The sequence below is a fragment of the Phalaenopsis equestris genome, unplaced genomic scaffold, assembly GCF_001263595.1.
Source record: "Phalaenopsis equestris unplaced genomic scaffold, ASM126359v1 Scaffold000600, whole genome shotgun sequence".
NCBI lineage: Eukaryota > Viridiplantae > Streptophyta > Magnoliopsida > Asparagales > Orchidaceae > Phalaenopsis > Phalaenopsis equestris.
The window spans coordinates 1,533,734-1,553,322 of NW_018165040.1; the positions used below are offsets into that span (position 1 = coordinate 1,533,734).

The 19,589-nt window shown below is 33.0% G+C and overlaps 1 protein-coding gene across 1 annotated transcript; it reads left to right on the plus strand.

The window, feature by feature from the left end:
* Window positions 1–1,505: 1,505 nt before the first annotated feature.
* LOC110029692 (ethylene-responsive transcription factor CRF2-like) lies at window positions 1,506–3,372 on the plus strand. The gene is made up of 2 exons (XM_020732105.1): window positions 1,506–1,720; window positions 2,117–3,372. The coding sequence occupies exon 2, from the start codon at window positions 2,157–2,159 to the stop codon at window positions 3,135–3,137; it is 981 nt and encodes a 326-aa protein (XP_020587764.1). The 5' UTR covers window positions 1,506–1,720; window positions 2,117–2,156; the 3' UTR covers window positions 3,138–3,372.
* Window positions 3,373–19,589: the final 16,217 nt, after the last annotated feature.

Sequence of the window (19,589 nt, forward strand, 5' to 3'; positions counted from 1 at the left end):
GACCTATCACATAATATAACCAGCTTTCATAAAATCATGCATTTGTTTTGCTCTAACATACGTGCTTATTATGATTTGCTCGGCAAAAATTGTTTACATATATATAATTGTTTTTAATTTATATGTGATGCATTATTAAGAAATTGACCATTTGACCCAAATCTCGAGGGAATTTTGGGCGATAAATATTCCATTTTCATATTAAAAATCATCCATGACCCCAACTTCAAGAAGTTTATACTCATAATGATCATCTCAATAAGGCAACCCCGATGCTACCAAAATTAGTCAGATCCAAGTGCAAAAAGGTCCAAATCAAGTCATTAAAGTAAATGTTTCAGATTATTAATTGAATGATCAAATAAACTTCAAGTTGGATATATTTTAATCAAATCAAACATCTCAACGATGAATCTAATGAACCTAAGCTTGCTTAATTCTAAGGTCATTAAGGCCGACAAATTATTTAAAAAATCTCTGTGATTAAGAAGGATCAATGTGGGACATCAGATCATTTGGTGATAAGACTTATTTGTTGAATGAACAAAATGTCTCTCCTAGGGGCTATAAATAAAACCTCACAATTGTCTACCACTAGCTTTCCTGCTCGCCGAATACATTACAATAAATAACGTGGTATTTATGATTCAATGATAACTCTCTGCGCGAGCATGCCACTAGCAACAATAATTGAAGGTGGTCTCGTTAGTTACGTGTCGTTAGTGATGCGTGGGTCAAGTTGAAATCTTTAAAACATGCAATACAAAATTTCCAAATTAAACTACAGGATGGAAAATTAAAAAATAAAAAATCAAATTTTAAAACCAAATTCTTAAATTAATTTCTTTTTTGATGTGCCCGAAATAATTAATTTCGATGACTTTCCATTTTAGTGTTTACGAAGAAAAAATATAAGGAAATCATGAACCCGGTCTGAAAATAGGTGCGCCTGAAGAAATCTGATAGGGTCCATGCTATTTCCATCACTATCGGTTCAAGTTTAATTAGGAGACCAAGAAGCGCTTAACTGACGATTAGTTCCGGTCAAATTATCACTGACGGCACACTTTAATCAATGATTTGACCGTATTAATTTAAACCACATCCTCACGTGAGTCACATGACTTTCCTTCCTGGCATCCTAGTCAGCGCCAGCTGTACATTACAGATGGACCCACTCCCGGGCCCATAGAATACGAGCTGTCAGAAAATGACGGGTCGCCATCCAAATGCGGCGGCTCGTGATGCGTGTGGTCAAGGTGACCGCCACGCGCCGGTGATTACCGGACATTCCGGTCACACAGTGGTTCCGTCCCGAGATGAATCGCTACCGTCTCCCCACGGGGACTCGATTAATTATTAAATAGAAATTAAGAGGGTATAGATGGAAATTCATCGTAAAAATTAAATATTTTCGGAATTTTGTTTTTTGGAATCCTATAAAAGTTCCAGTTTTGATACAGCTCTGCGCGCTCGATCTCTCTCACCCTCACTCTCTAAGCAGAACCATTGGGTTTTCCTCTGTTCCTACTTCATTTTGCTCACTGTTCCTCTTCTCACGCCCTCTCTTTCTTGCTCTCTGGCTCTGATATTCTCGGGGAAGAAGAGAGGCAGAGATATCGAGGGAACTGGAAATCTGTGCGGCTTCTTCTCTCTGCTTCTTCGGTAGTGAAGGACTGCGGCTTACAGCTTCATTGAAGAGAAGCTAGGCCCTTTTCGGGTAACTATTTTACTTTTTTTCTTTACAAGTCAAGGAAATCTCTTTTTCTATACATTGTTCTCTTTGGGAACATGGGTGCCCTGCGATGCTTTCTTGTTTATCTCCATATCTCTAATAATGGAGTTGGGGTCGGGTGGTCATGGAGGAATCCGTAATGCGTTGTTCTCTTTATGCGCACGCTCTCTGCCTTCCAGTCTCACCTCTGCTTTCCTCGAAATTTCACATTCCACTTTTACCGTGTGATTTCTGCTTTATTTGTGTGATTTCTGTTGCCTTTTAACTTCTATCGACTCTTTTGCCTTGCTTTTGATCTTTATTCTTCTGTAAGTTTATCAGAAGAGGAATCCCTCTTTTGGTTTGCTTTCTTCCTCATAAAAGTCTGATTTTTCTCCTCAGATAATGCGGTTAGTGTAAACAAAGATAAGCGTGGAAGACGATGGAAGGTCAATACTTAGCGCAGCTGAAGCACAGTGTTCACTTCGAAGTGACCTCCAAACCTATCCATCACCTATCTCGTCGTCCTGCAATGCCCTCCTTCGCCGGAGCAAACACAGTCCGCTTTTTCTGCGACGATGTGGATGCTACGGACTCAGACTCCGATTCCGACTCCGGCGAACCTTGCTTTGGAAGACGACGAGTGAAGCGTTATGTGCAGGAGATTAGATTCGAGGAACGGCTTGACATGGCTGCTGGTGAAGGAAAAGCTGTGAAGGCTAGCGCCGGCAAAAGAAAGAAGAAGGGAATAGCTTCATCGGAGAAGCAACAGCCTATCACCGGAGCTCCGAGGTTTCGCGGTGTTCGCCGGCGACCGTGGGGGAAATTTGCGGCGGAGATTCGTGACCCAACCCGTCGTGTTCGAGTTTGGCTCGGCACTTACAACACCGCCGAGGAAGCCGCCAAGGTGTACGATTCAGCCGCTATACAGCTCCGCGGCCCCGACGCGGCAACCAACTTCTCCTCCGCTCCGGCGGTTGAAGAACCACCACGTCCACTTCCGGCAAGGAACTTGTCCATGACCAACCTCTCCGTCTCCGGTGGATACGAGTCCAGCGAGGACTCCCACAACATTTGTTCTCCCACCTCCGTCCTCCGTGGTTTCTCTTCTTCCACAGCCGTCCAAGACGAACCGGAGAAGCCCTCTTCCAGTGGCTCCATCAGTTTGCCGGAAGAGCTCGCCGGTGAGCTCATGGCGTTTGACGAAATGCCTCTTTACAACGACTTTCTGGATCTGAGCGCCACCGAGCCGAGGTTTTTCGAGAACCCAATGGATCAGTTTGGGTTATTTGCTCGTGAATCAGTCATACCAAACACCTGTTTCGACCTCCGGTCATCTACTTATGAAGATGGCGACGATTTATTTGAAGAAATCGGCGATTTGTTCCCCCTCGAACCACTCCCTCCCGTTACCATCTTCTGAGTTTAAAAATATCGGCGGTACCGTTTCGTATCGCTCGCCGGATACCGGATTCGGTCGATTTTGTAGCGGAGTAGAGGAACTTTTATCAAGTTTAGCGGCTTTTTTTATTTATTTTCTTTTATTTATTTGTTTTTATTTTATGTATTTCCCTCTCTATCCTCCTGCCCGATATTATCTCCGTCATCTAACGGACGCCTCTGTTTCAAGCTTTGAACTTTTTTTAATATTTGAGTGCTGAAGCCTTTTTCATTTTTAAAAAATACATTTTTGTTGCATTAATTACTACTCGCTATTATATTTCTTAATTTATATATGTATTTAATTATATTGTTATTTGGGTTGTCGCCATCACCATTTGAGCTGGAAAAAAAATATATATTTTTTTTATTTGAGGAAATCTGAATAAAAGTACAGATTCGATGATTGATAGAATCATCAATGAGAAAAAGAGGTATTTTGGAAAATAATTAACGGGAAAATTAATGTGAAGTGATGTGTCCTTTTTTAACGAACTTAAACGTGTAGGTGATGGGCTGGAGCGTGAATTGCAAGGTGTTCTTGCTCGCTCCAGTAGCGGCCATTCGTTTGTTTGTGAAGTGCTTGTCGGGTTGATGCTTGGTGGGCTCCTATTCGTCCATTTGGACCGGACCCGGCCCGATTCAATTAACTTACCTGCAGAAGGAGTCATGGTAGGGTGAAAATCAAAATTAAAAAAAAAAAAAAGATGTTACATATATACCGTTCAATTTTTTATATTTACAGTTCTGATTTATAGTGGTGTTTTGATGAGATGTATAATATTGGGTTCTATAAATAAATAAATAAATAATGTTTAGGTGTTAGATATGTAAATACATATGAATTGGGCGGTATGTATGTAAATGCTCTCTCCAAATAAATATAATAAAAGCTCACCAAGAAATCTACTCAACGGTCCTCATGATAGTCGCCATAGGTTTCAAATTACTCTTTTAACCTATAAAAATTAAATCTTAATCTATAATCCTTTTTATTATCATTTTATAATCGATTCTATTTATAATTTACTTAGTTCATTCTTATTTATATTTAGTCAAAATATAAATACTATAAATATATAATATAACACTTATATATATATGTATAAATATTATAAATATAAAGTCATGTTGACTTAATTAGTATGAAAATACAATGGAGTATAAGCTAAAAGTTGTACGGTGCTTTAAATTTGTTAGTTTTAAGGTGGATCCAATCATCAAGAGAAATGAAAGAAGAAGGCATGCAATAAAATGTCAGAAGATTTCAATATTGTCATATAAATTTTGATAATTATGTCACGCTTTATTGTATGTAAGATTTTCAGTGCCTGTTCTTCCTTTTGTTTCAAGAAAACTAAAGTTTATTATGTGCATAATAATTTCCATGCTTTTGGCCATAATGCAGAATCATTTTGTTGCATTCAATTTGGCAGAGCATGTCTTCAATGTGTTCCCCCCAAGTCCCCATTTAGGGGGATGAAGTAAATTTTACTTGGAGTGAAAGATTGTTGGTTGTCAACTCAATTGGTCCACGTTCACTTTTTTGTCCTTTTAAAAGGTGATTTTAATAGTTTTAGATAAGTTTTTAACCCCATAAAGCTTATTATATATATTGGTATATATGTTGAAGATAAATTTGAACTTAAATTAGGCCCAATAAATGAAGCGTAACAATGAGACATAAACACAGAGAGAGAGAGAGAGAGAGATGGAGGATGAATTATTTTCATATATGGTTTCAACAACCTCTATTTATATGGGGCTAGAATTATTGTGAAATGATAATTTACCACCGATCTCATTTAATCGGCCGACTCTCAATCAGTTGGCTTCATGTCATTCAATTGATGTATATATAACGAGTCGTCTTCTTGCCGGCCAGGCTCTACCTAAGAAGCCTCCGAGTCAGTCAGCCGCTTGATCAATCTCTAGTCGAACAATTACTTTCATTCAGTCACCTCCAGGCACCCTTATTTATTCTCATAAGGTTTGTCTCCAGACGCATGCTTTGCTTTGAGCGATTAGATCCACTCAAGTTTATTCAATGATATTTATATCGTAAAATATACTTATTAATTATAAGTATGCAACAAGGTAAAAAAATTTAATGGAGGTTGGACAAGTGGTTGAGTTGGCTAGAAGGTCAAATATATGGTTGGTTAAGGGCTTATTTGTTTTGTCTATTGACAAGTTCCTTATAAGCATGAAATATAGTTAAGTTCGATGAGTTGACATCAAACAGTTTCATTTTGACTTGGGTTAGGTTTAGGTTTGATTTTGAGTCAAATCAAGTTTAAGGTTTGATTGAATAAATTATATAGAAATAATGATATAATCATTATTATTAATCATGCAAGCTTATTCAATTAGCTATACATGTATGCTTATGATCATAAATTGATGTATTGCATCATGTCTAAGACCTAGTAATTCAAAATATTATTAAAGCTGAACAATCATGTTAAAGTTATGCTTATTCAAACAATTAATTATTAAAAAATAGTCTTGCTTCAGTCATTTTAATTGATTTTATTAAATTTAAGAGAATGTTGCTCAATTAATAATGTATCATATATTATATCTTACTATCAATATCAATTAAGTAGCTACTTTGAAGCTGTCGACCTTTTCTTAATCATTATTATCGTTTCATAATAGGCTTTATGTCACACTTCAACAATTCTAGATATAATAAAGTGGATTAAATATCAAAAGTCAGTCAATAAAATATGGCAAAATTTACATACATATCATACAATTTTTATGTATTTACACATCATACACCTAACTTTAATATTTAGTTTTATAGCACTGTGGTATGATAAACCTTTGTGCTTTAAAAGGTGCATTTCACTCTTAGAAAGTAGGTGATAGTGGGATTTTTTATGTGATATTAATAATTTGAGTGTTTTGGATGTAAATGTTAAATTAAAGTTTGTGTGTTAGATGTGTAAATACAAAAGATTTGTGTGGTATGTAGCTAAATACCCCTAAAATATATTCTAAACTCAATAGAGATAATTTTAAGGATATTCTAAACTGATAAAAAATATTATATGAATATGTTTATATATAATGAACGATTAGCATTTTAAACTGAGAAAAAATTCTTATTTATCAAAATATAAATTACAAGATGGGGTGTTTATTTGAACAATGAAAGATATACTATGACAGATATAACAATTATTGCATTTTACAATATTTGTACTATAGGAAAATAAATAAACATCTTAATTAATTTTATACGAAGATTCAGAACACATTTAGCTAAATAAATGAAGGGGAGACTAACAATTTTATGTGAAAATAAAAGTCATAGAACAAGTTGAAATAATGTCACTAGTATATACTTTTACTTACACATTGTGCACTACTTTGTATTTTAGGAATACATTAATCTAATATAACATATATTAATTATGCATAATGGATTCCATTATGGATGTTGGAAGAGCATTAAAGCATTGAAGCAATCTTTAAGGAGATTATTTGTGGTTTGTTTGATCATTCTTCTTTGAGAGAAGGAGATCAAAGAACAAGAAAATTAATATAAATCTTGATGTAAATGATAAGTGTTGGAGTTGTCATCAATTATGTATGTTGGCCTTATTGGCAATGGCATTCTCAATATTATTGGCAATGTGAATGATAAAGCCTACAAGCATCGCCATGTTAATGGCATGCATCAATCTAATAGTGTACTTTGATGGCTTATAGGTGATGCCATACATCAACAATATACTTTAATGCAATAGCATGCGTCAGCATATTGATAAAACACGTGATAAAATTGGTGGGTATTAGGGTAGTCTGATGATAGCATTCGAGAAATAATAGTTTGGGGATTGTATTTAACTTAAAGATTGGATTAGTTCATTTTTTGCTATAGCTTGTTATGTTGAAATTAAATTTAAAATAAGGGGGTAATGCACTGAATTTTTCAATCCTTCCAATTAAAAAGCTTAATTGAGGTTCATGCTTGATCATATTGATTTTTTTATGATATATCAATAAAGTTATAATAAATATCATCAAGTTAGAATAATATTTAATGATATGAATAAAAGAGCGTGCATATTTTAAGGTTATCAATCTAATGATGATATTCAAAGTCATTTGAATGAACATATATAAGTTATAAACTTTTATAATAGCAAGCATATCCCTTTGCAAATATATGAAGAATATTTGCATATAATATTAAAGTGATTTAGAGGTTCATATGTAATTACACAAGAATTAGTTGGTATGCATGTAAATACCTCTACTTTTTCTTATAAGCTTTGGAGACATAACTTCTAGTCGATGATGTGGAATTGCTATTCTCATTTCTCAAACACAACATGTCAATGAAGCTTTCCATTAAAATACGGCACTGCTTCTCTATTGCACACGTGTACTGATTAACTATACCTTGTCTCCTAAATAGTAGACCCGTTCTTGCTTAGCGGGCATCTGTGGATAACTAGAAGTTGATTACTCAATTATTTTAAATATATATATATATATATACATATATATTGCAATGACTTCTTGATTCAATTATTTATTAGGCTAAACGCCACATCTATTCATAATAATTTGTTGTTTTATATGTCATGTTATGGCAACCGTTTTAGTGGGAAAATAATTAATTTTTAATTAGATTCAAATTGTCCTATCTAATTGCAATGAATATATGACATATAATTTTGAAAACAAATCTAGCATTTTTGTTCATATAAGCATATATTTGGGGAGACTGTAGCTTTTTAAAAAGATGATTGTAAAGTTTGGAGAAAACAAATACTTAAAAAATTGTGGAGGGACACACACACACACACACACACACACACACACACACACACACACACACACACACACACATATATATATATATATATATATTCAAAAATTAAGACAAATGTTTTGTTACAGCCACCGTACTTTAACTGATCAGGTTAAAAAAAATTGTTTCCCAATACAGAAATTTCTTGAATGAAGTTCTCCGAACAGAACTGTATAAAATTATCCCAAATAGCTCCTAAGAATTTAGTAGAATTCGAAAGAAAAAAAAAAGAAACAAAATATCAATACACTTGTTTAAAATGTCATGCTTAATTGCAAAAAATAATGAGTACATTGCTTGCTTTCTCTCTCTCTCTCTCTCTCTCTCTCTCTAATAAAGTACATTCTAATACAACTTATTAAATTTATATGCCTTCTAGAAGTTTTGAAATATTATTTTCTCAACTATAATTTTCATATGATTTTCTTATGCTATTAAAATAAAAAATAAATAAAATAAGAAAAAAGATCTAATCTTTAATCTGAATGACTTCTATTTTTAGATCTATTGAACCAAAATATGTATGTGAATCACACCCCATGAATAAAGTGTGGGAATGAGAGAAGTATTCCCAAATGTGAGAAATTGATATGAACTAAGTGCGGCAAAGCACTGGCGACTCACGCAACTACATGTGTCGTATCAGTAATAATTGAAATGGAGTTCTGGTTGTTGATCCCACAGGGAGCGAAATAAATTCCAATAGAAAAAAGTTATGGTTTATTATTGTTGGTCTTGGTCGGAATTGTTCATATTCTCAAAGTTTAATAAAGTTTCCATCTTAATTTTTTTTAGAAAAAAACAAGTCTACCCTATCAAGCAAAAGAAATTTTTAAGAGATTCAAGATTTGAGGGATTTCCCCCTTAAATTGAGGAAATGACCAAAGCCCGGTGTCAATCAGAAGCAATTTTTTTCTTATCACCTTTCGGAAGTATAAGAGTGATTGGTTCTCACGGGTTTAGCTCCCTAAATCCCATGATCAGTCCAGGCAAATAACATCTCCTTATTAATTGGTTAAACGCATAGACAATATTTCTATTTCAATGAGTTTATGTGGTTAATCCTTTTCGTTCTACTTATTTTCCTTGTGGATCTCAGAGTTCACAAATGATTTTAAGATACGTCCCAACTATAGAAACCTTCATTTTACGTTGACTGGCGCCTAGGTGCTTGACGCTTCCTCTTGATCTAGGGCATCGAGCACAACGCCTAAGCGTTGGAAATGTGGCGCCTACTCGTCGCAGTCGTAACACCTACTTTCGGGTGCTCTGTTTTCTAGAAAAAATTTGGGATGGACCGAGCCCAAGGCACCCATGGGCAGTGCATAGAAGCTGGTAGTCTTCCATCTATACGCTAATGTTGCAGTGCCTATTTTCAAACCTCTTGATTATCTACACAATCTGGTACTATTTCAGGTGCCTACTATTCAAATTATAAATGGGTCGAATATGAATAACATTTTGTTAAATTGTGCTCAGCTTATTTTAGCTCAGCATAAAAAAAATTATATTTATTATTTGTATATTAATACATTTTATATATTTATATCTAAGTTTAAATCACCGCAGCTATTTGGTCATGTATTTTTGCGTCTTTTATTGCATATGAATGATATAAGTTCAAATCCAACACCTTATATTTATTTTTCTAATTAATTTAAACTAGCCAATTTCGAGCCGAAGATTAGCTGAACATGAACAAAATTATGTAAATCGAGCCGAACATGACCACACTATTTAAGAGCAATTTCGAGCACGAGTCAATTTCAAACATAATTAATTTTAAACGGGCCGATCACGAACCAAATCTGAGCTTGGTCAATCTCAGCTCGTTTACAACCCTCCTCCCATCATGATGGACTTCATACTTATCCTGAAACTATATTGAACTCATCAGCTTTCTCCAGACCTTCATCTTCAAACAGAAATATTCTTAGGAGGAAAAGTCCAATTATAAGCCCGCGCTGGCTAATTATGCATTATTATTTCCCTTAAATATAATATATTTGCCTAATTACGGCATTATTATCTGTCTTAATATGCTAATCTCCAAATTAATCATATTGAATTATTTATGTCTATATGATTCAAGTCAGGAGAAAAATATATTATTCTTTAATTTGCTCCATAACAAGCCCAGATAAATGCTTGCATCTCATCTGTTAACACATTCTTTGGATTCCACAATGAGGCAAAAATGTTCTAATCTAACTAGGGACCACAATTGATGATATATCTCTCCCCCCACAAAAATATTATAATATTATTTAAGCTTTGTTTGTTGATTACTATTTCTTATTTTATTAAAAAAGTTAGTCAACATAGTCAAACATTCCAAAATAAATAAAAAAAAATAAGTAAATAAATGTCATTCCTCTAATTTGAAGAAGCCTTCTTAACATAAATTATTAGTTAAACCCTAATTAAGAACTTATGACATTAATTATGTTGCTAAAGAGAAAGAGACAAATGTAGCTTTGTCTTTATCACAAGGCTAATTATTGTTAAAATTTTGAGTGCTTTTAACTAGACCCACACTAATCATAGGTTTAGTTCTAACTAAATTAAGAACTTAAGAGCTTAAAAATTTTCTTAGTCAAACACATGATTCTCATGTGAGGGTAAAGAGAGAGAAATGTTTTTTTGTCTTTATCATTAGGGCAACATGAGAGTAATTATTGCTTAATTGTCGGGTAGTTAATTAATAAGCACTTTTTATTCTAGGTTCTATTAAATTAATATTGAACTCAGATTTATCTGTGAATCACACCTAATGAGTAAAATGTGGTAATGAAAAAAAAAATATACAGAATGACACGGGGGATGAGGTATTTTTGTATATGGAATTTCAACAAATCTTAGGGGTCTAAAAATACTATTAAATGATAATTACACTCCTGACCTCTTTAACAAGTCATCCCTCAATCAACTGACTTTGTGACATTCGTACTTGTGGGCCTCTGGCAGGCTGCCTTTAAGTCGATTGACCTCTATCTTAATAATTCTCGCGTAGATTGTCATTTGGGTCTGACTGCTCTTGTTAGCTACTCGACTAGCCTTTGACTGGTTGATTATTATTGTTTCGATCGTCTTCTGTGTACATTTAGCAATTTTCATAGAGGCTGATCTGGCGACACGTGCCGCACTCTGAACTGTTTGATTCATGGGATATCCCATAAAGAATATTTTTATTCAATGATGAGAGAGATAGAGAGATCACAACGTAAATAATGTCCATAATTGATATTATGCTTCCTTATCTTTAAATGACCAACTTAAATATAACAAAATTTATGTCCTATCTTTACATGGTGCATAGCAGAGATATATTATTATTTAATGAACCAACTAATCTAAGAATTTTTCAATCTAGCACAATTTTTTTTTTTATTAAAGTTACAAGATAAGGGTCATTTCCCCTTCATATACTAAAAAGAACAAAGGACATGACAAAGCCCGCTCCTATGTGTTGAAAAAAAGGAAGATTTATATACATACCATGTAACTCTTATGTATTTATATATATGTAACATTTAACTTTCATTATGTAATTATATATATTGCCCCTCAACCCCTCTAAGAAAAAGGAAAATATTTTTGTTATGTGTCTTTAAAATATATCACTTTTATAGTAGTTTTATTTGCCCCGTCATTCCTCGGATTTGTCCCGACGTCTCACCACAAGAAGGAAAAGCAAGGTCGGTCCGGGATGCAAGACAAGTTAATTTTTATTTTTTTATATAATAAATTTGCCCTCTCAAAAAAGAGACTTATTCTCGCCTTCATGATATAGCATCCAAATTATAGTATCACATAAAAAATGTGATTATTATTAATTTTGTTTAGAAACATATATGTAAACATGTAAGAATTATGTTAACAAAAAAAAGATATGACAAAGACAGAGTTGTGGGTGTATTACAACTCTGGTTAAGTTGATTACTTCGATATTATTTAAATAATGTTTTTTTTCAAAAAGTATTATTTATTTAATGTAATGTATTTAGTGTGCTAATAATATTTTTTAGAATTATTAACAATCGATTTGAAATTCTCTTTAGTAGTGTTTTTTTAAAATGGGCCTTAACAAAATCATAATAATTATCAGTATTTTTTTTAGAGCGGACAAAATCATAAAATATTTATTTTTTTTAAATATTGGGCAGAAAAAAAAAATACTAAATTTTATATATGTTGGATCCCAAATTGTATTTTGTGAATGAGTCTCAAGGTTTAGAGTCCAGTGAATGAGAGAATAAAGTGAACCAAGAGTTACTGTTGAGAGAATCGAGGGAGTCCAAATGGTCTTCCTCTCTTTGATCGTCATTTTGTATCTATTTATAAGAATACATTTTGTACGATTACAGAAAGAAGAGAACGGTTGTGAAAATCATTTTTAATATAATTAGTGCTCTGGTTAATTGTATGTATTTCATTCCATATATGTATTACAGCTTGAATTTGGTATGACATTAATTAGTTGATTGATTAGCTAGAATGTGGCCGGTGAGGCGATTAACGGGGTGGCAACGTTGTTTTGTGTTTGGTTGACCGTGGCGTTCGGTCAAACAAATCGGTCAGTTGGTTGATTGATAAGTCTATTTATTTTTTGTCGGGTGAACCGTGGCTCACTTATTGCTTGGGCTCAAGCCTTTCGGGCGCTACGTCTCGTCTACATGGTCGGCTCGTCGCCTTAGCCGGATACCCTTATTTGCAAGGTCTTAGTTGTATATTGTCACTGCCTATGTGAGATATCCAATGAAACTTGTTGCTAGTATGAGTTACGTCTCGCCCTTAACGGATCTTGTCGCTATCCAGCTAGCAACACCAATAATTCAAAAAAAAGACTGAAAATGAGACAAAAAATACAACTAGCTGCTAAATAAATATAAGAAAAAATTAATCATGGATATTAAATTTTGATGTCGTTTTTCTCACCAACTAATTAATCAGGAATAATAAAATTTTCTGCATTTCTGCTCTATTAAAACGGCTAAAAATTAGTGGTAAAGATTATTAAAAATATTAGGAATTTTATTATTTCAACAAAAAAAAAAAAAACGCTGTTGCTTTTAATCTTTGTACAACTAATTAAATAAGAATATTCTTAACGTGATAGACATAATTAAAGACATGAAAACTGTTCTCATGATAATTCCATGAAGTCCTTTCAAGCATGAATTACGACATTTAATAAGGAGACTATAGTTTTGAAAATGCATCTAAACCCGAGTAATATGTATTTTGCCAACTTTTTCAAATAAGTGTGTTTTCATATCGTTGAAATCAGCGTTGTCGCACCATTCATGACAAAATATGGTGGCAGCTTTATAATTGAGGTTTAGTTTTAAGAAAAAAGAAATAATCAGATTAATTTTCAGCAGCTTATAAATAACTTATTAATAAGCTGCAGCTGCTCCAAACAGACCTAAAACATATTTTACATTAATGAATGATGGTGGAGAGAGTAAATAGGAGAGTGTAAATGTTGAAAAAAGAAATATTATAAACGGTAAATCTGTAAAAGTTAAGCTTAGTATTGTTCTAGAAGTTATTTTGTAAATAAAAGAAACATGCAGGAATGCTTATATATAAATTTGAATGATAGAAATGTAAATGTAAATACATGCATAAATTAATTGCAATGTGATTGTATCAATTAATTTTATGGTAAACTAATCAATTTTAGGATAAAAGCGTAGTCGAAAAAGAGAAATTCAATTATAAATGATAACTTTGAGAGTAACTTTTGGGCTCTCATACGTTGAATAGATTAGAGATGTCAAAAAGTTTTCTTGTTCACAAACAAGTTCACAAACGACTTGTATTTGACTCGTTATGTAGCTCATACTATATTTAGCTCATACTATATTTACTCGTTATGTAGCTCATACACATTGTTGTTCACATGCTCTTAAATCAATCACTCGAGTTTTTGCCCTACCCTACGAGCTCTTAATTCTTATTTTTTTTCACTTTTTTATATGATGAATGTTGATTTCTCTGTAAATCATAGCAAAGTAAAAAAGCCCAAGAGCCTGTTTGGGTCAGTTGTAACTGTTTGGAAAAATAGTTATGAAGCTACTAAAAAAGAAGCTGTCGTTCAAACAACTTTGGTTTCTATTATAATTTTTATTTAAAAAAAAAAATCAAAACTCAAGCTTTTTACGCACGTAGTCAGGTATGGTAAGAAAACACTACTGCAGCTTTTTGAGAATACAAACCAACAGTAGTTACCAAATAGTAATATCCATGGATCGACACCACACCGCCACCCAAATGCACAGCGAGAGAGAGAGAGAGAGAGAGCCAATCATATCTTATCCATGAAACTAATCTCCCTCTTTAAAGAATAAAACATATAGTATGATGATGTTACTTTTTTGCATCTGATTTAAAAGTAGTTGCGCTCATTATTTCTAGTATTTTACATGTATGAGCTTATCTTACGTCTGCTCTTTGGTTTAGTCAGCTAAGCTTTATTGGGTTTTGGTCAGCAAGATTGGCTTGCTCCGTTGAAATTCACTATATTAGATAAGTTCAGCTCGGTCGGCTAAGTTTGGTGAATATGAGTTGGCTGATTAATATGATTTGATAGCTGATGGTTAACTCTTGATGAGGGGTTTTTAGATGTCTCTAGGATGGTCAGAGATGCCACAGAACCTGATATTCCTTGTATCATAAGAAATATATTAAATAAAATGAAGACAGTAAATCATCGTAAGATATACAATATTAAATAGGAACATTTAAATATATACATAAAGTTTCAATGCAAACAATCATGTGTAGGGCAAGGAATACAAATACAACGATGACATGATTAGAAATATGACTTAGCTGTGATTCACGAGCTACTTAACAGGTCATATCATATCAAATTTGTTTTGTTTTTAAAATAAAACAAAGTAAAAATAAAAAAATCAAAAGATCCAAAACAACTATTCATTTGAGTAAATAAGATCTTTGAGTACTAATAAAAAAGCAAAGATTGAACACATTTGGCCAATCCAAAGTGGACCAATACAAAGTTTGATTGATAGAAATTTAGCACAATTTTTATAAATAAAAAAAAATTACACATAATATTACATTTTTTTATTTATAAAATTATCATTTATGTCAAATTTTAATAGAGATAAGAAATATAAAGTAAAATCTTGTTATAAATATTAGAATTTGCAAAAATAATGATTTGCAATATTTAAAATTGACTAAAAAATAATATAATAAAATTGATATCCATCATGTTTTGATTCATGGGAATATCATTTTTGGCATTAGGTCAACTTGGTCAAAGGACAGAACGGAGACAACCGGCAAGGGGTTATTGTGGTGAGGTGGTGCGGTCCCCACAGCAGATCTTCTGACAGTACCGCCAATAGAGGCTGTAAATGATCAGCAGACGCAGTGGGGAGGACGAGTGGTGGGGATGATCCGTCCTTCTCTTGCCGTTATCTTTATGCAGTCTGTTGTCCTTGAGTTGTCCGTTTGAATCCGCTATTTCTAAAACAACAGCAAACAGTAACTAAGCGGGACGTAAATTTTTAAAAATTGTCCCGCGATATTTTAATAATGGGCCTTTTGGGGTTAGAGCCTTTTAGGCCTATTTTTGCGTGACTTTCTATTCAATTAGCGACGATCGTTTTTTTTTTCTATGCCATGTTGTTTTTATCTATGACATAAATATAAATTAGAGTGTTTTATTCAGGGATTAATTTGAGTAAATACATGTAGTTTATTTTTAAAATATTAAAATTGTTTGTTTTTATTTAAGTTGGTATAAATGAAAATTTAACCACTAATTGTTTAACCCAAATGCGTCTGAAAAACATACGTGTGGATTAGAATATTCTATTAGGAGGTAAAGAAAGAGGGAGGGAGAGAGAGAAAACAATAAAGGACGATAAAAAATAGTGTCATTTATTCATGACATGGACCTTATTTATATATATAAGTTCCATAATTATAATAGTACATATTAGCTCCATTATTATTAACTTTTAAGAGAGATCTTTTTAGTAATTTTAGAGTTATTCGCATATAAAAAAAATTGAGATCGATTCGATCGATGAGAGTTGGGTTGTAAATGAGTCGAGCTTGAGCGAGTTCAGGCTGTGCTTGTGTTCGGCTCGTTCGAAACTGCTCGTGTTTGAAATCAGCTCGTGAACAGTGTGTTCGTGTTCGACTCGATTTAAATATTTGTGCTCGTGTTCGGCTCGAACCTTGACTCGATCATTATCTATTTCGAAAGAGTGCCTTATGCCAATCGTCTTGAGAATTGATACCCGTCATGCGAAATATCTCATGGGACGTTCTACCGATCGTTCAGACAAGACGCCTCCCTTACCATCATCAAGCTCAAGACCGTCGTCAAAAGTTATGTCCTGACATGCTGACATATTTTTATATATACACTAATATTTAGTTGTTTTAAACCTTGACTACTAATGATTAATTATTATTGTTTTCTCATTTTCATAATCTTGGTTAAATTTTATAGTGATATTTAATACAAACATTAAAAAATGCATTTATTTTACAAGATTTTTAATGTAGAAAATTTTAAGATTAACTTTAAGGCTGCTGAAACTCTAATTTCAATAAACTTATTAGATAATTGATCATGTCAATAGGATTAACTTTCTGAAAAGTGATTCAATCTAACTCAAAATAACTCAACTCAATGGAATCAACAGATGTCATTCAATGACTTATTTTCATAATTTCATTAAAATTTTCAGAATAATAATTCATAATATTATAAATAGTCTCTCATTTATGTATAAGAGTAATCTTAACTTGAAATTGAAGCGAACTTAAATATCTAAATAACAATTAATTTAATTTTCAAAGCACAACATCAGTGGTCATCCTAAATAATAATTAAGATCGTTCGATTGCCACAATGTCGCATTTGTTTTGATTTTCTTAATAGTTTGCTATAGAAACCTAATCATACAAAATATACAAAATTATAATTATCTTTAATATTTCTAGAAAATCAAATGGCTATTAAGCACACCTTTAGAATTAAAGCTGATAAGGGGCCGGTCAATAAAGCCTTTTAAAATAATTGATGGGCTTGGGCTGCCACAATATATAACGTTTTATTTATTAAAATCTCTTAAACCAATTTACATGAATTTCATATTTTAAATTTTATATTTATTAATATAACCACTAATATCTAAATCACATCAAAATATGTAAAAAGTATGGATTTCTTTTGAGGAATTGAAATTAATAGTGATGTTGACGTGACTTACTTATTGGATGTTGTATAAATATGGAAATTGAGGTGCATAGATGTGTAAATGCAAAAGGGTTTACGATTATGCTTTCATCTTCCTTTAAATATTATATATTTATTTCATAAAAATTAAGGGCATTTATGTATGCACTAACTAAGACCTAAACTTTATTATTATATTTATACCTTCCAAATTTTAGATGATATAAAAAATATCATTATTTAAATTTAAAAGTGAAATATGCCTTTTTCATGTGTATGGAAGGCCCCATAGATGTAAAAAATTGAAATTTATAGGCGTTAGGTGTGTAAATGCAAAAGAATTTAGTGCTATGTATATAGGTCTTCCTAAAAATTAATGTTGAAATCCAATTAAATTTGTTTTTGAATGAATGCATGTTTAATAACCGATTAGCATTCAATTTTGATCAAAAATTGTTGAACTCAAAAATCACCTTAACGTACTAAAGCTCTATTGAACACGGTCTTAAGGGTCTGTTTGGGGCAACTGCTATTGATTAAAAATAATTTGGTGATAAGTTGATTAAAAATAATCTGCTGATAAGCTACGTGCGAAAACTATTAGAAATTTTTATTTTCTTGAAAAAGCCAGACTACAGTTAAAAAGTTGCCACTGAATCTAGATAGAAAACGCATAAACTACAAAACACAGCTCACCCAAATAGGTTATGTGCATTTTTAAAACGCCACTACTGCCCGAACAGATCCTAAAAATGAAAAAAAAAAATATTAGGTGCGGATTTTGGAGTCTAGATGTATTCAAACACCAATAACATCACGATTCATGACACATATATGTACAAATAAGATATAATCAGGGTATGCTTATACTTGTATCCTTATCGTACCTATTTGTTCCCCAATTACATTTATATATGCTATGCCTATATGTTATACATAGATGCGTCGGGAAATAGCTCCATATTGTTGCTGGCGGCGACCGGTGGTTTCAGGTTGAAAAGAAAACCTAACTTCTCCGGTCGTCTGACATTTTCCATTCTTCTTCTTCACCATACCATCAAATCTCCTATCTGCTTTTCAATCGCCAATTCACCTCCTGCAAAGCAACAGCGGCATGGAATCCACGCTACCTCGTCCTGTATGTGCGAAGGAGGCCCTTGATCTTCTCAACTGTGCTGCTGATTCGGACTTCCATCGGGACAAGTGCATTCGGTTCTTGGAAGTTCTGCGAAATTGTATACAAGAAAAGGTTTCACTCGCTTTTGCCGCTTTCTTTCTTTTCGTAACCATTTAGCTTTTATGATTGTATGTTCCGAATCATTCAGAAGAAGGCGGCGATGTTCGGGGCATAGTACGCCCGAAATCCTACACTAACTATTGATCATTCGATAGAGCGCGTTGGAGTAGGTCTTGTAATTGTAGGCTCATAAATCACAGCTGCTAGGGTAGAAACCTGCGTCTGATACCGTGTATGACAATGAATGCGGTTCGGTTGCATGGAGATTTGCTTAGCAGCGAACAGATATGGATTTAAAGTTTGTGCATGTGCTTGTCTGATTGATTCATGGTTTTTAGCCCTTCTTGCCCCTCTTTCGTATTTATTTAGCAGCCTCTGTAGTTGAAAACAATACATGGTTAAGAGAGGAGAGGATATCTGGAATATATTTTTTTATACTGAAAAAGCCCGCCCTTCATGGCTCTCAAGCCTGAACTGTTTGCGTAACTTATTAATTTGCATATATTTTGGCGGTGCATTTGATATAAATTCCATTGTATAATATCAGAGCTAATATGCTTGGATTTATAAGCCTGAAATTGTTTTAATGTTTTGATAACTTTTGAATCCAATTTGAATTATGATATCAATAAATTTGAAAATCAATTGAGTGCCTTGGAAGAACGTTGTTAGTTTAATAAATGAATATTCATCAGTGTTGTGAATCAATTTGCATGCTAAATAATTTACACTTGAAGATATTGTTTTAAGAGCTTAATTTTTATATTTGCAACAATTAAACCAATCAAATAGATATTCTTTCACTAAATTGATGGGAAATTTGATGAATTGATAATAACTTAGTTTTTCACATAATTTGTAAAGATAAGTATAAGAAATAACCATAGAGAAAATAGCTTTTGGTTGTTATAAGTTCAATTGGATAGATGAAAGATAAGGGGTGATGAACTATCCTTCTTTTTTAAGCAACTTGATCACCTTATTTGTGCATTTTGAAGCTGTATATGCTTTATTACTTTCGTGCATCGCACACACCTCACATCTTTCATGCACTAAAGAGGCATAGATGTGGAAGCTAGCCATCTTCCAATGAGACAAGTTGGTTCTCACGTTCGTGTATTTTTAATGA

Bases quoted from the DNA above. Each gene is read 5' to 3' on its own strand.
- LOC110029692 (XM_020732105.1), top strand. From the start codon at position 2,157: ATGGAAGGTCAATACTTAGCGCAGCTGAAGCACAGTGTTCACTTCGAA.